This window comes from Protopterus annectens, chromosome 12.part0, assembly GCF_019279795.1.
Source record: "Protopterus annectens isolate FY-2018-M chromosome 12.part0, PAN1.0, whole genome shotgun sequence".
Lineage (NCBI taxonomy): Eukaryota > Metazoa > Chordata > Ceratodontiformes > Protopteridae > Protopterus > Protopterus annectens.
The window spans coordinates 230,998,220-231,014,341 of record NC_056746.1 but is presented as its reverse complement, the minus strand read 5'-3'; the positions used below and the strand labels follow the sequence as shown (position 1 = coordinate 231,014,341).

General features: G+C 45.0%; 1 protein-coding gene across 1 annotated transcript in view; it reads right to left on the bottom strand.

Annotated features, from left to right (window-relative positions):
• CRAMP1 (cramped chromatin regulator homolog 1) overlaps positions 1-16,122 on the bottom strand; it is a 1,694,263-nt gene that overhangs the window by 1,563,687 nt on the left and 114,454 nt on the right. The window contains exon 2 of the mRNA XM_044088908.1: positions 630-753. Within this exon, the coding sequence (XP_043944843.1) occupies positions 630-753 (124 nt within the window). The remainder of the gene's footprint in view (positions 1-629; positions 754-16,122) is intronic.

The following is a 16,122-nucleotide window of genomic DNA, read 5'->3' as shown; positions in this document are numbered from 1 at the left end:
TTGCTACAATGCACATTAGGGCTCAAATCCAAACTGTGTGAATGGCAGCACAAGTCTGAGAAATTTCCAAGGCTTGGAAACCCATCCTAACTCCTGACGCGAGAGAAATCAAAGCATGCAACTGTAAAGAAGTGAACATTCTATTAAGTGCAGGAGAGCTACAGCTTATGAAACTTTATCCAGATTAGGCTTCTCAGACGATAAACAATTATCCACCATACAAGGTCTTCCAAATATCTGCTTTCAACAAAGAAAATAACGTGGGACACCATAAGTGGCTCCTTACATGAGCTACTTGTAAATAAAATGGTTAAGTGATGCAAACATACCCAAAATAAACATGAGGACTTAAAAATGAGGTAAACAGTAAACAAATCTGAAATAACGCAGCTTCAGAAAATAAAAAATATTAAAGCGCCAGAGAACTAAAATGTTCTTTGTGGCAAACATATCTTTATACACAACCTTTGTTAACGATTTAACTTTTCTTTGCTTGTTTCAGCCTTTGCCCAAACAGTATTGCTTATCATTAGCTGCATTTTTGAAGCAAAGTACACAGCTTCCACAAGCAATACGTCTTCAGAGAAATACATGGATAGTTAATTCTTAACACTTTGTATAGCTATTACCTTAGTCGTGGATTCTGAGCAAGGCTCTGCACTCGAGCCCATGCATGATTAGTTCGTGGCTGCAGCTCCACAGGTACCTTCAGTGGGAGACGGACTGGTTTCTGATCTTCTTCATCACTTACACCTGTTCAAAAAACAGAACACTTCTAGCAAAACTGATGCTAAAGCAAGTTATACTCAGAAATTCTAGCTCTCCGATCTTAAAACTTTTCCTGATCCTACAACTATTTCAGAACACCTCCTATCTACCACTACTGATGACCATGAAAGACATCTGAAATAGTGCACTGGACTTCTCAAAACCATGCTTATGGAAGCAAATACATAATACTGGTGCATCACACCCCCTTATATGAGCAGTAAAATATGCTCTTCTATAAATAACAGAGAACATTCTTATCAGTTCATCTACAAAAAGGGATCCACCCCAGGGTTATCAATGACTGATTTAACTTCTACTACACCCAAATTCAGGATTTGTCTTGAATTTTTCTGCTTGTCCTATACTGTGCAGTAGGGGACTCCTAGCCCTCAAGCCTGTCAGACCGACTCCAACTGCAGAGTAAATGTACTTCATGCACATCAATAATCTGACACTTGTACTGTTTAACATAATGCAATCAACCTATCTGCCACATCTAACATTAGGAAAGAACAGTTCTGAACACTTACCATAACTGTAGATGTTAGAGTGTATTCACTGCTGCAGTCATCACACTTGGGTTATCTGCCTGCAGGTAGCCATCAGTCATCCCGAATACCAGAGTCTTGGGATTTCTGCGTTGGATGCAGTCGCTTCTTCCATGATGTCAGGTCGTCTGGGGTATAAAACATGCAGCCGACACCATTACATCAGTTTTTCTTGCCCCAGATGTCAGGAGCCCCCAAAATAGGAAGCAATTACATGGTGTGGAACACCTCCAGTAAAAAGTAAATACCATAGCCATAAGATATGGCCAAAAAGAGTAAAGGTAGAAAGCAAGGAGAAGTCAGGGGGCTGGAGGGAGGGTAACCAGGACTGCAACAGTGAATACACTCTAACAACTACATTTATGGTAAATGTACACAACTGTACTATGTTCTTCGTGTTTCACTGTTGCAGTCATCACACTTGGGCTGATTCTCAAAGCTGAGGAAGGGTGGAGGCAGTCAAGAAGTATTAGGGCTGGCTAGCAGGCCTTGCAAGACTGCTGTGGCAAATCCAGCTCTAGATTTAGAAAGCATAGGTAAGTGATAATGCTTGGAGAAGGTGCATACAGAACTCCAGGTTGCAGCTTCCAGGATGTCCCTGCAGTGGAAGTTGAGGTAGCCCTAGTGGAATGAGTTTTGATCCTTTGTGGGATAGGTTTTCCAAGGTGTTTGTAGCAGAAATGGATGCAGTGTGCTATCCATTTGGAAATGGTTTGCTTTGAAATGGCCTTGCCCTCTGCCCCTGTAGCAAAGCTGACTAGCAGCTGGTCAGTTTTTCTGAAAGGCTTAGTCCTGTCAAGGTAGAACCTGAGCTGGTTGCGCACATCCAAGGAGTGCAGGATCCTTTCCCCTTTATTCTGAGGATTAGGGAAAAGGGTTGGTAAATGGATGGAGTGGTTTAAAGCCACACTGTAAACCACCTTGGGCATATATGATGGGTTAAGTCCTGAGGGAAACTGTCTGCATGGAAAATAATGAAGGGTTCAACAGCCATAAGAGCCTGTAACTCAGACACTCTTCTTGGTGAAGTGATGGCTAGGAGTAAGGCCGTTTTCCAAGAGAGGAAATTTAACTCTGCTGTAGCAGCAGGCTTAAAAGGGGGCAGCATGAGCTTCTCTAGTACATAGTTAAGGTCCCAGGAAGGAGTGGGTGCTCTCCTCGGGGTCTTAAATTGTTAGCTCCTCTCAGGAACTGTTTCATCAGAGGAAGAGAGGTGGCTCAGTTTTGTAATGAGCTGAATCTTAACAGATGAGAAGGATAGGCCTTTGTAGAGTAGCTCTGCTAGGTAATCTAGGATTTGAGGTAAGGTGGGCAGGGCTGTGCGCTTTTCCTTGAGACTGTCTCCAGGAACAGTATCTTTTCCACTTTTCTGAATAGGATTTCCTAGTACTAGTCTTCCTGGCCTCAAGGATGACATCCACCACCTGTTTGCTGAGGGTTGCTGGCATTGTATTCAGGTAATAAGCCAGGCTGCAAGATTCAGGGTTTGCACCTGAGGATGCAAAATCTGTCCCTCCTGCTGGGACAGCAGAGAGGGGGGTCTGATGTAGGTGCCAAGGGGGCACTGCTGTCAGACTGAGTAGGAGTGGGTACCAGTGCTGGCATGGCCAGTCTGGTGCAATAAGGATTGTCCTTGGCCTGTGCTTTGATCTTGAGTAGTACGTTTGAGAGGACTGGCAGAGGGGGAAAGGCATAGACTGAGGAGATTTTCCCATGTAAAGGATAGGGCCATCCACTTTCCATGCTTGGCTGTGGGGAGTTCTGGTGCAAAATTTGCTCAATTGATGGTTTCGGGGGGAAGCAAAGAGGTCCACCTCTGGTGTCCCCCACCTGTGGATTAGAAGTTTGAATGAGTTGGGTTCCAGATTCCACTCGTGTGGGTCCAGTAGATTTCTGCTTAAGTTGTCTGTCAGCGAATTTTGTTTGCCTGGCAGGAATTGAGCTTGCAGGTGCACTTGATTGCCAAGGCTGTGTTCCTCAGGGCCATGGCTAACCTGCAGAGTGGGTAGGAATGAGATCCCCCTGCTTGTTTATGTACCACACAACTGTTGGGCTGTCTGTGTTTATGAAGAGTTGTCCTGGAAGGATAAGGTAATTGAAGGCGGTCAGTGCATCCTGTACAGTCAATATTTCTTTTTGACTGATATGCAGGTGAATTTGTCCTGGGCTCCATTTCCCTTGAATGCATTTGCCTGCCATGTGAGCCTCCCATGCATAGTCTGTTGTCAGGGTTTTGGCGGAGAGGGATTGAGTGAAAGGGAGTCCCTTGTTGTGCTTGCAAGCATCTGTCCACCAAAGGAACTCCATCCTTAGACAAGAAATGATAGGAATCAGTGTTTCCCAGTCCTCAGAATGTTGACACCAGGGACTTCTCAAGTACCGCTGAAGTTTCCTCATATGCAGTCTTGCATATGGAATTAGTAGAATGCAAGAGGCCATGAACCCTAGGGATTGCAGTATTTTTCTTGCAGATAGCTGGGTTTCGGTGGTCAGTAGTTTGAAGTAATTTGTCAAATAAACCTGCTTTTCTGGAGTGGGGAATGCCATCTGGGAAGTTGTGTTCAAGCTTGCTCCCAGGAATACAATCTTTTGGCTGGGTACCAGATGTGATTTCTTTTCACTGATGGCATACCCCAGAGAAGTTAGGAGTCTCTTTACAAACGTCAGGTGCTGAAGTAGCAAATTCCTAACTGTCCTCCTGAATCAGGCAATCGTCCAAGTATGGGTAAATTTGAATATTTCTCTGCCTGCAGTATGAAATGGCTAGAGCCAGTCACTTTGTGAATACCATGGGCGCAGTAGGTAAGCCAAAGGGAAGTGCAGAGAACTGACAGTGCATAGAGCCTACCCTGAAACTTAGATATTTCCTGCAAGATTCCCTTATGGGGATGTGCAGATAAGCTTCTTTTAAATCTAGAGTCACCAGCCAGGAACCCTTGGTTAGCATAGAAAGCAGCTGCTGGAGTGTAAGCATTCAGAATTTTGGTACCACCAGGAAGGTGGTGATAATGTACAGATCCAGGATAGGGCATCAAGAGTTCTCTTTTCTGGGCACCAGGAACAGTCTGGAGTAGAAACCCTGTACCCTTTGCTCTACTGTAACAGGTTGAATAGCTCTGATACTGAGAAGAGAAAGTACTTGCTTTTGAGCCTCTGCCTACTGGTTTGGAGGAAGGCCTGGCAACCCACAATGGGTTGGCAGTGAGTGGAAGTAGAATCTGTATTCCTGGGATACAATGTTTAGGACCCATTGGTCCTGGGTAATGTACTTCCAAGTTTTTTGCGTACAGGGCGAGTTTTCCTCCTAGGGGTGCAAGTACTTGGGCATGGCTAGAAAGGATGGCAGACAAGTCATTGTGAACTTTTTCCATAAGGGGGTGGCTTACCACTCCCTGTTTCTGAGGTGGGAGCATTCCACTGTTTAGATCTCTGCATACTCAGAGACTGTAGTCTTTGTGATCTGTTGCCCCGGGGTTTGGACTGAGAAGGTCTGGGAGGGACTGGAAAGGACCAGTTTTTAGAAAGACAATGCCTACTGAATCTAGGTGGCTGTACCTGTAAGAAACCTTCAACAGTTTGCATAGATTTAGCTTTTTCCTCCATCTTTTTAAGAACAACCTCTGCTTTTGTGCCAAACATTCTTGGTTTAATGGAGCATCTAGTAATTTTGCTTTGAAATGATTTGACAAGATTTGTTCCTTCAGCCAATCATGCCTTCTCAGTACAGACCCAGTGACAACAGCCCTGCAAGATGCCTCTAAGGCATCAAAACCACACTGCAAAGTATGTTTACTACCTTGGTATGCAGAATGTATGAACTCTTGTAAATCTTTATTTTCTGTACAATCAGGAATCAACAACTTTTGTTTAAGTAGATCCATAATATGCTGCTGGTACTTCAACATGTGAAACTGTCAATTTAAAGCCCTGATGGCAAGAGTTGCAGAGGTATATACCTTCTTACCCCATCTGTTTAAAGCCCTAGAATCCCTGTCCGAAGGAGTAGGGTTTTTGACTGTAGTAGCCTTAATACCTTTACATCCCTGGGAAATGGCCTCTGGATCCGCAGTGCGATTTTTAAAGACAAATTTGTGAGAGTCAGGTACTCTGTAGTACCTGTCAGGCTTTCTAGGAGCTGGAGGTAAAGTATCAGGGGTACAAATGGATTTCATGAAGACATACCATAGAATATCCAAAAACAGGGGTTATAGCTAGAGGCCTGTGCTGAGGCAAGGCTAAAAATTCTCCGAGTCACTTTTTGGACTGGGGATAGTCCTGGCATTCCCAAAGGAAATGCTCTCAAGGTATGCAAGGTTTTACCGAAAGAAAAGACTTCTGGAGAAGAGGCAGAGGGAATGGAATCTTCTGCATCTGAATCCTCATAGGTAGATAAAGGCACGTCCTGGTAATCAGAGGGATCTGTAGAAAGAAGTAAAATCAATTCTCTGTCTTTTAGAGGGGGAAGGCTGGCTTCCTCTAATTAAAGTAATAAGGTCTTCAGTCATTCTAAGCATTTGTTTCTGTGGAATGGGTGCTTGACAATGCACTTTGATCGCCAGTTTTCTAGGCATAGTGCGAACTTAGGGCCTGAGAAACTCGGTAGTTTTAGTCAGAAACTAAGTAGTCGATTTAATATGATCGGAAGGTCTGAATACATCCTCAGAGGCCGGTGCCTGCACAGAGGCTCCAGACCCATCCAAGGTAGAGACATCTGCAGGTTCCATAATCGAAGAATCATCTCGTGGCATACCGGACTCCGAATGGGTCTCAGTAGAGGCCTGCAAATCTATTGAAGTGGGTGTCAAGGGCTGCGAAAGCACCTCACTGAGTACCGGCGGACTGGCGACTAGGTTAATGGAAGTGTCGTTGGCAGTTTTGGACCGATATGGTCTGTCTTTATCTTTACTTTTTTTGGAAGATCGGTAGTCGGATGGCTTATTGAAGCCGTTTTGGAATATGGAGAACGAGAGCGAAAGAATTTAGTGACAAAGATAGTCTGACAAAGTACAGTTCTGCACACTTACCATAAATGTAGATGTTCAAGTGTATTCACTGTTGCAGTCATTACATTTGGGTAATCTGCTGGCAGGTTGCCCTCAGTCGGCCTGATTAACAAAGTCTTTGGCCCCGCGTCGGATGCTGTCCCTTCTTCCATGATGTCAGGTCATAAGGGGTATAAAACATGCAGCCGTCATTATCTCAGTTTTTCTTGACCCAGATGTAAAGTGCCCACCGAATGGGGAGCAAAATAAATTTTAAAACAAAAATATACTTCCAACCAAAAGCAAATACCCCAAAAGAGCTTTTAAGCATAGTAAAAGAAAGTGGAGGTATAGTAAGAGAAAAACAGGGGGCTGGAGGGAGGGTAACCAGGACTGCAACAGTGAATACACTAACATCTACATTTATGGTAAGTGTACACAACTGTACTATGTTCATAGTGTTTCACTGTTGCAGTCATTACATTTGGGTAGATTCCCAAAGCTATGGTTGGGAGGATGGATTTTTACAGCACTAGGACCAGGTATAAGGTCCTGCAAAACAGCAGTGGCAAAGCCAGCTCTGGACTTAGAAAAAATTGGTAGGTGATAATGCTTGGTGAAAGTATGAACTGTACTCCAGGTAGCAGCTTCTAGAATATCCCTGGTAGGAACATCTCTGAGAAAGGCTGTTGAAGTAGATGCAGCCCTGGTTTAATGAGATTTGATCCCCTGGGAAATATGTTTTCCATGGTGCTTATAACAGAAATGAATACAATGGCTTATCCAATTAGAAACGGTTTTGCTTTGAAATAGCCTTTCCCTCTGCCCCTGCAGCAAATGCTACAAGCAGTTGTTCAGATTTTTTTCAAGATTCAGTCCTGTTCAAATAGAATCTAAGTTCTCTGCGTACATCCAATGAATGTAGAATCCGCTCCCCCTAGTTCTGTGGAATGGGAAAGAAAGTTGGCAAATAAATGGACTGATTGAGAGCCACACTGGATACCACCTTGGGCATGAATGGACTGGCCCTGAGTGACACCCTGTCCGCATGAAAGATGATGCAAGGCTCCACTGCCATAAGGGCCTGTAATTCAGATATCCTTCTAGCTGAAGTGATTGCTAAAAGGAAAGCTGTTTTCCAGGAAAGAAATTTTCAGTCTGCAGTAGCAGCTGGCTCGAAAGGAGGTAGTGAGTTTCTCCAATACAAAGTTAAGGTCCCTGGCAGAGGTTGGAGCTCTCCTGGGTGGTCTCAAGTTTTTGGCCCCTCTAAGATACTGCTTTAGAAGAGGATGGGGGGGGGGGGGTTCTGTGTTGTAATGAGCTGAAATGGTTGAGGCATGGATTTTTATGGAAGAAAAAGATAGGCCTTAGTGAAGCATCTCAGTTAAGTATTGCAAACTCTGAGGTAAATTGGGCACTGCTGTGCTCATCCCTTGAGATTGATTCCAGGCACAGAATCTTTTCCATTTGTCAGCATAAGATTTTCTAGTACTAGGTCTTCTCGCCTCCGAAATGACATCCATCACAGATTTGCTGAGGGATGCTAAGGGGGGATTTAAGTGATTAGCCAAGCTGCAAGATTCAATGTTTGGAGCCAAGGGTGCAGAATTTGGTTCTCCTGCTGAGACAGTAAGGAAGGTGTCGGAGGCAGGTGCCACAAAGAAATGTGTGACACACTCCGCAAAAGTGGGTACCAGTGTTGGCGAGGCCAGTCTGGAACAATCAAAATCATTTGGGAGGGTGGCCTAATGGTAAAGGTGTTTGCCCCTTACAAACACAAGGAGCAGGGTTTAAGTCTCACTAAGGGATAATTGGCTAGGCTTACAATGGCTCGCAAGGGCAGTTAGCCTAGTATGAACCTATATTTTTAGTTTGCCCTGTTTGACTTTTAGTAGAACTTTGGAGAGCAGAGGCAGAGGGGGAAAGGCATAGACTGAAAGATTTTTCCAGCTAAAAGGACAGAGCATCCACTTTCCAGGCTTTTTTGTTACGAGTTCTTGTGCAAAATTTGTCCAACTCGTAGTTCTGGGGTGAGGCTCCCCCCATTTGCGTGTCAACATGTTGAAAATCCGTGGTTCCAGTTTGAATTCGTGTGGGTCCATAGGATTTCTGCTTAATTCATCTGCCAGAACATTCAGCTTTCCTAGCAGGAATTGAGCTTGTAGTTGTACTTGGTAGCTCAAGGCCATGTTCCACAATGCCATGGCTAGTCTGCAGAGGGGGTAGGAATGTGTACCCCCCCCCGCTTGTTTATGTACCACATAACCGTGATGTTGTCCGTCTACCAGTAACTGTCCTGGATGAAGGTAGTCCTTGAAGGCTGTCAGTGCATTCTGTACAGCTAGTTTTGATCGATATGAAGGTGCATTTGATTTGGGCTCCATTTGCCCTGAATGCACTTCCCTGCCAGATGAGCCCCCCATACATAGTCTGATGAGTCTGTTAGGGTCTGGGCGGCAGGGGGTGGTGTGAATGGCAGTCCCTTCTTTTGGTGGCAGGCCTCTGCCCACCATAGGAACTCTAGGGGCAGGCAAGGTATGACAGGAATTATTGTTTCCAGGCTGTGACAATGTTGACTCCATAAACTTTTTAAGTACCACTGAAGTTTCCTCACATGCAGTCTTGCTTCTGGAATTAGAAGAATGCAGGAGGCCATGAACCCCAAGCCTTGCAGTATTTGCCTTGCAGATAGCAGGATTTTTGTGGCCACCTGTTTGAAGTCAGTCACCAAATGAATTTGCTTTTCTGGCGTAAGGAAAGCCATCTGGGCAGTTGTATTAAAGCTTGCACCCAGGAATGTAATTTTTGAGAGGGTACCACTTGAGATTTCTTTTCGTTTATGATGTACCCTAGACAAGTTATAACTCTTTTTACAAATGCCAGATGTTTTAGAAGAATGGCCTGGTTTTCTGCCAGAATTAGACAATCGTCCAGGTATGGATATATTTGAATATTTCTTTGCCTGCAAAATGCAAATACTGGCACCAGGCACTTTGTGAATACCCTGGGCGCAGTAGACAAGCCAAAGGGCAGTGCAGAGAACTGATAATGCATGCAGCCTGCTTTGAAGCGGAGGTATCTTCTGAAAGATTCCCTGATTGGGATATGCAGGTAAGCCTCTTTTAAATCTAGAGTTGCCAACCAGGCATCCTTGCCTAACATAGGAAGTAACTGGTGAAGAGTCAGCATCTTGAATTTTGGAATGTCCAGAAAGGTGTTAGACAAGTCCAGAATTGGACGCCACAATTTGTCTTTTCTGGGTACCAGGAAAAGTCTGGAAAAGAAATCTTGCCCCTTTTCCTCTTCTGGTACTAGCTGAATAGCCCCCATGGTTAGGAGGGAAAGTACGTGTTTCTGAGCCTCTGCCCACTGATTTAGGGGCAGGTCTGGCCACCCGTTTCAAGGTGGCAGCGTATGGAAATGAAATCTGTATCCCTGGTACACTATTTAAAACCCATTTGTCCTGGGTTATAAGTTGCCAGTTTCTTGAATGAAGAGCCAGTTTTTCCCCCAAAGAGGCGGCTAAGAGGTAAGTGCTTGGTAATTTTAAAGGGAAGTCATTGACAATATTTACCATAGGGTGGTGCCTTGTTGTTTCCAGATTTGGAAGTGGAAGCACCCCATTGCTTAGGTCTGAAAGTCCCTTGGGACTGAAACTTGGTGCTTTTGGAATTTCTGGGTTTGGCTGGATGGCTCTGGAAGGAGCTGGAAAGGACCAGTTCTTAGTAGGCCAGGGCCTACTAAATATAGGAGGTTGTACTTGTAAGAAATCTTTCACAGTTTGCATAGATTTAGCTTTATCTTCCATCTTTTTTAGAACTTCTTCAGCCTTATTGCTGAACAGACGGTCCTTGCTGTAAAGGAGCATCCGAATCAAAACCACATTTCAAAGTATGTTTGCCAACTTGTTCATCTGTATGCAGTAAATCATGTAAATCTTTACTCTCCACACAGTCAGAAATCAGCATAATTTTCTATTTAAGCAGTCCCATGATATGCTGTTGATATTTGAGCATATGAAATTGACAGTTTAAAACCCTTATTGCTAAGAAGTATAAACCTTTTTACACCATCGATCCACCACCCTGGAGTCTCTATCATAAGGGGTAGGGTTTTTAGCAGTAGAAGACTTAATGCAGCTGGGACCCCGAGAAATGGTTTCAGGGTCCGGAAAGTACAGTTGTGTACACTTACCATAAATGTAGATGTTAGAGTGTATTCACTGTTTCAGTCATTACATTTGGGTTATCTGCTGGCAGGTTGCCCTCAGTCGGCCTGAATAACAAAGTCTTGGGTCCTGCGTCGGTTGCTGTCTCCTCTTCCATGATGTCAGGTCGTCAGAGGTATAAAACATGCAGCCGACGCCATTTTAATCAGTTTTTCTTGCCCGAGATGTAAGGTGCCCCCCAAATGGAGAGCAAAAATATATATGTTGTTTGCAAAAAATGTCTGTTTGCAAAAAAACTAAAAAAAAAAACAAAAAAAATATTTCTCCTTTCCTAAACTTTCCTAGCTAGTTGTTCCAGTGATCAGATTTTGCTGATCCCTGGGCTTTGTATTTGGTTCCTGTGTTCCTCCATCTTCTTGTGTGGCCAGAGGTAGTTTCTTTACTCACCAGTGGGAGTGGGGAGTACTGAGCTGCTTGTTTGTCCTCAGAGGAGTGGTTAGAGACAGCAACTAGTAATTCGTTGGCCATTTTGGGTCATTTCCTGTTTTTTCCAGCCCCCTGCTATAAAGCACGGGTTAGCGCGGGTTAGCGTGGAGTTGCCACTGTTGCATACAAGAGCAGCGGCGGTTAAACAAGGTTAAACTATTCGGGCTACCTAAATTCCACTCTTCAAATTTTCCCTTATAACTACCTTCCTCGAATTGTACTGCTGATCTAACCAGCGTATCCTATAACTAAAAAGTTAATCTCTACTTGATTCCCAAGTAGACTATTCTCTATCTGTAAAGCCTAGCACTTGCTCCTACAGTACTTGCACCTTGATAAAGCACTTTTATTATAGATAGTACCCCACCAGCCTAGAACCCACATCCCCCGGAGTCTTTTGTAAGTTTTTACCTATTACTTCTAGCATGTCGAGGGATCAGTTGCTAGTGTCCTCTCCTGCTCAACTGGTGAACCTGGGAATATTGAGGCAATGTTACAATTGCCTCATGTACACAGACAATCCTCTCCTTCTCCCACAAAACACAAATACATGCGAGAGATGCAACTATACGGCCAAACTGGAGGCTGAGCTCTCTCAACATAGGACTGGCAAGACCAGACAGGAGGAGAAGGTAACCACACACACTACATACCCAGTCACACATAGTACCATCACAACTTCAAATCATACACATAATCACACAAAGACATACTCAGAGGCTCTGATCAAAAATCTACCAAAACAGCAGAGGCCACCAAAGCAGACACCCAAACAACTACCACCTCAGGACCAAACACATGCAACACATAGACCACACGGTCAGAGTGTCAAACAGTCACAGCCCTTAAGGCCAAACACAATGCCAGACACACTCGTCATTGGTGACTCCATAGTCAGACACACTGACGTCCCACTCACCAGACTGAGTAAGGAGACGGTCACAGTAAGCTGCCTGTCGGGAGCTAGAATCCGCCACATAACGCAAGCACTCAGGTCTCTCAACAGCAGGTACAAGTACGACTCAGTCATTGTCCACGCTGGTGTCAACGACCTGAGACGTACCTCCTTGGACTACATGAAAAGAGACATTGAGGAGCTCTCTGATTATGTAGCCCAAGCAGGTATGACCCTGACCTTGAGCAGTATCCTACCTTCACCTAGAATGATGCCACAATACAGTGATAAGATGATCAGCTTTAATAATTGGCTTAAATTCTGGTGTCATTCAAAGGGAACCAATGTCTGTCTGCCTGGGATGACATGCTGGACAAGCCACGCTGCTTCAAGCAAGGGACGGCTTGCACCTGTCACCCTGGGCTTCCGGATATTGGCAAAGGCTCTTGCCACCCCATAGTGCCTTTTTTTAGGCAAGGCTCAAATTCTAAACCTACCACCCTAGAACACAAAAAAGGAAAAAAACTAAGGGTAATGCTGCTCAACGCCAGAAGTCTCAATCTCAAGATGCACGCACTCGAGGCCCTTCTCAGTATGGAGAACATCGATGTCTGTGCTGTGACAGAAACCTGGTTCAAGGCTCCTGAGAGCACCCCAGCACTATCAGGTTTCACCTCATATCATGCGTTCCGGCCCCAAAATCCGGACAACATCAAAAAAGGAGGGGGGTGTCCATATTCATAAAGGACACCCAAAACTCAAGGTTGGTGGCAACGCACGATGCATCGGAGACCATCCAGGTGCAATTAACCATAGGCAAGACTGCTCTGCAATTTGTAGCATGTTACAGGCCACCCTCTCAAACTCAGGAACCTCACATGGCCTTCCTGAAAACACTGGAGGGGATAAATGTATCTCCAAACACCATCATGCTAGGTGACTTCAACTACCCTAATATAGACTGGGAACACTACTCAAGCCCAAACACTCCAGCCCAAAGGTTCCTGGAGTTCATAAACTCAAATGCCATGGAACAACTAGTCACCATCCCCACAAGAGGAGAAAACATACTTGATCTCATCATCACGAACATGGGATCACAATGTTCAACACCGGAAGTATACCCCTCACTGGTGAGATCAGATCATAAACTAATATCGCTGGAGGTCCTCATCCCGCCCCCACCTGAAATAAAAAAGACCACAGTGAAAAACTTCTCAAAAGCCGACTTCACACTTCTAAAAACTAGTGTGGTCTCCTTTAAGGCCCCTGAGCCAGTGGTAAACATTACTCAAACCGCTGAATCACTTACAAATGCCTTCTACCAGCACCTACAGGACTGCATGGATCAGGCAATCCCAAACAAAACTAAGACTCTTTGTACCAAAGGCAAGCGTCCAGTCTGGTGGACCCCAGCCATAAACAAGCGATACAACAAAAGGAGGAAGCTACTACAAGATAGAGCAAAATCCTTGAAAGGTAAGACACCTTTGATCATTATAAGTAAAAAACTAAGAGCTCTCAAAATCATCCAAGGCAAATTTTGAGAGAAAAATCGCCAAGGACACAAAAGACAATCATAAGGCCTTCTTTAGCTATGTTAGAAACCTAGGAGGAAACTCCCAGATATGCTCAGAATTAGTTCAAAATGATGTGAAGATTACTGAACCTACACACATTGCCAACATACTGGCTGACAGGTTCAGTGCAAACTTCTCCCCCCCCCCCAAAAGAAGAGATATCTATACCAGAGGATTGTAGCCCCCCAAACATCTCCAACGCCCAGGTGAGAACTGCTCTCCAAGGCAAAAAACACAGCATCCATGGGACCGGATGGTGTCCCCGGCTATGTGCTCCACGAACTCAATGGGGAATTAAACCCGCAGTTAGGACAGCTGTTTAATCTTAGCATCACCTCAGGATACGCACTCCAAGGAGTGGCGCACGGCGACTGTGGTCCCACTTCACAAGGGTGGTGCCTCCACCGACCCTGGAAATTACCGTCCCATTAGCTTGACAAGCCTTATCTGCAAAGCCATGGAGAGGATCATAATGGAACTCATAAATAAAGACATAGGGAACTTGCAGACTTTGGATCCAACCCAGTTTGGCTTTGTCAAAGGCAGATCATGCCTTTTAAACTTGGTTGACTTTTTCGAAACAGTCACCAAGGCCATTGAAGAGGGAAAGGCAGTCCATACAGCCTACCTCGACCTGGCAAAGGCCTTCGACACAATACCCCAACTCAGGTATCATCGAAAAACTCATCAGGTTGAATGTAAACCCATACATTACAAGATGGGTTGCAAACTGGCTAAGTGACAGAAACCACAGGGTCAGAGTTGCTGGAGCCATGTCAGACTCTAAGCCTGTCACAAGTGGTGTCCCACAGGGCTCAGTCCTGGGTCCACTCTTGTTCGGCATCTACTTTTCTGAAGTACAAGCAAACACAGGAGGGTTATGGCTGACAAAGTTTGCTGATGACTGCAAACTGGGCGCCATAGTCGAAAACACTTTTGACACAGATATCCTTCAGAAGGGCCTCACAGAAACGGATAACTGGTGCCAGAGCCATGGCCTAAAGTTAAACGCCAAGAAATGCATAGTCATAACCTTCGGGAAAAACAAGGTTACCCCTAGCTACCATATAGGTGGCAATCCACTGAGCACAGAAGAAGTCATCAGGGACCTGGGGACCCAGGTTGACACTAGCCTTTCGTTTGACACTCTTGTTGCTAAAGTAGTCAGGAAAACCTTCTACATTGCCCACCTGATCATGAAGGGATTCACATCTAGATCAAGGGAGGTCATCGTCCCCCTGTACTCATCACTCATTAGACCTATGATTGAGTACAATGCCCCATTCAGAATGTATCTGACCCGACACCTGCAGCAGCTGGAAAGGCCCCAAAAGTTCCTCACCAAAAGGATAAAGGGTCTCAAAAATATGTCTTATGCTGCCCGACTGAAAAAACTCCAGCTCTATTCAGTCTCATACCGCTTGCTCAGAGGTGACCTGTACCTGGCATATAAGGCCATGTCAAACCCAGATTTGATGAATATGCTTCACCTCAAAAAATCTAGATCCCTCAGAACCACAAGGGCGGGAGACTTAAACCTTGACATGGTTATTAATAGAACGTGCTGGAGGGACAGATTCATCACCCAGAGACTCCCTATGCTGTGGAACAAAATCCCGGTACATGTGAGGCAGAGCACCTCGCTGGCCTTGTTCAAGAGGAATCTTGACCAATGGATGGGAGATCGCAGATATACCCCAGGGATTACTTCAGTGTCACGGCTTGACAGAGGCACAGCAAAATAATAGGCATAGTTTTATTCAAACTAAAGGGGTGGCGAAAGCCACATAACTATGGGCTAGGCTTATAAATGCCCTTGGGCAGATAGCCTAGTATGAACCTATGAACCTATATGTAAACTGTAAATATATAAATGCACCTTAGAAAAGTACAGTTTTGTACCTACCATAAATGTAGATGTCCGATAGATATGCAACTGCAGTCATAACATATGGGTTGTCCTGCCTCAGGCAGCCCTCGGTCGGCCGGATTCCAAAGTCTGGGTCCGGCGTCGGCAGGTGTCGCCTCCTCTCCGACGTCAGAACGGCTGGAGTATAAAGGCATCGGCCGACGCCATCTTCTTCAGTGTTTCTTGCCCCAGATGCCAGGTGCCCTCCTAGGAAGACTAAATTTGGTGAATGGATAAACAATTCCAGACATGCACAACAGTAATAAACAGATACACCATAGGAGATACCCCCAGCTAATAGGAATAGGGGGAGTGGACCCATAAAGAAGGTTGCAGAGGGGTAGGAGGGTGGGAAAATCCGACTGCAGTTGCATATCTATCGGACATCTACATTTATGGTAGGTACAAAACTGTACTATGTCCTTCAAGAATGCAACTGCAGTCATAACATATGGGTTGAATACCATAGCCAAGCTGGGGGTGGTTGGAACTAAGAAAGTGATGGTGTAGCTAAAATGCCCTGCAGGACTGCCGAAGCAAAGCCTTCTCGGGATCTGGAGTATAAAGGCAGGTTGTAGTGCTTGGTAAATGTATGCACGGAGCTCCATGTAGCAGCCTCTAGAATGTCCTTTGTAGCCACTCCTCTTAGGAAAGCTGTGGATGTGGCTATAGCTCTGGTGGAGTGTGGCCTAATATTGGCTGGCACACTTTTTCCATGAAAAGAATAGCAGAATCTGATGCAGTGTCCAATCCATTTGGAAATCGTTTGTTTGGAGATTGCTT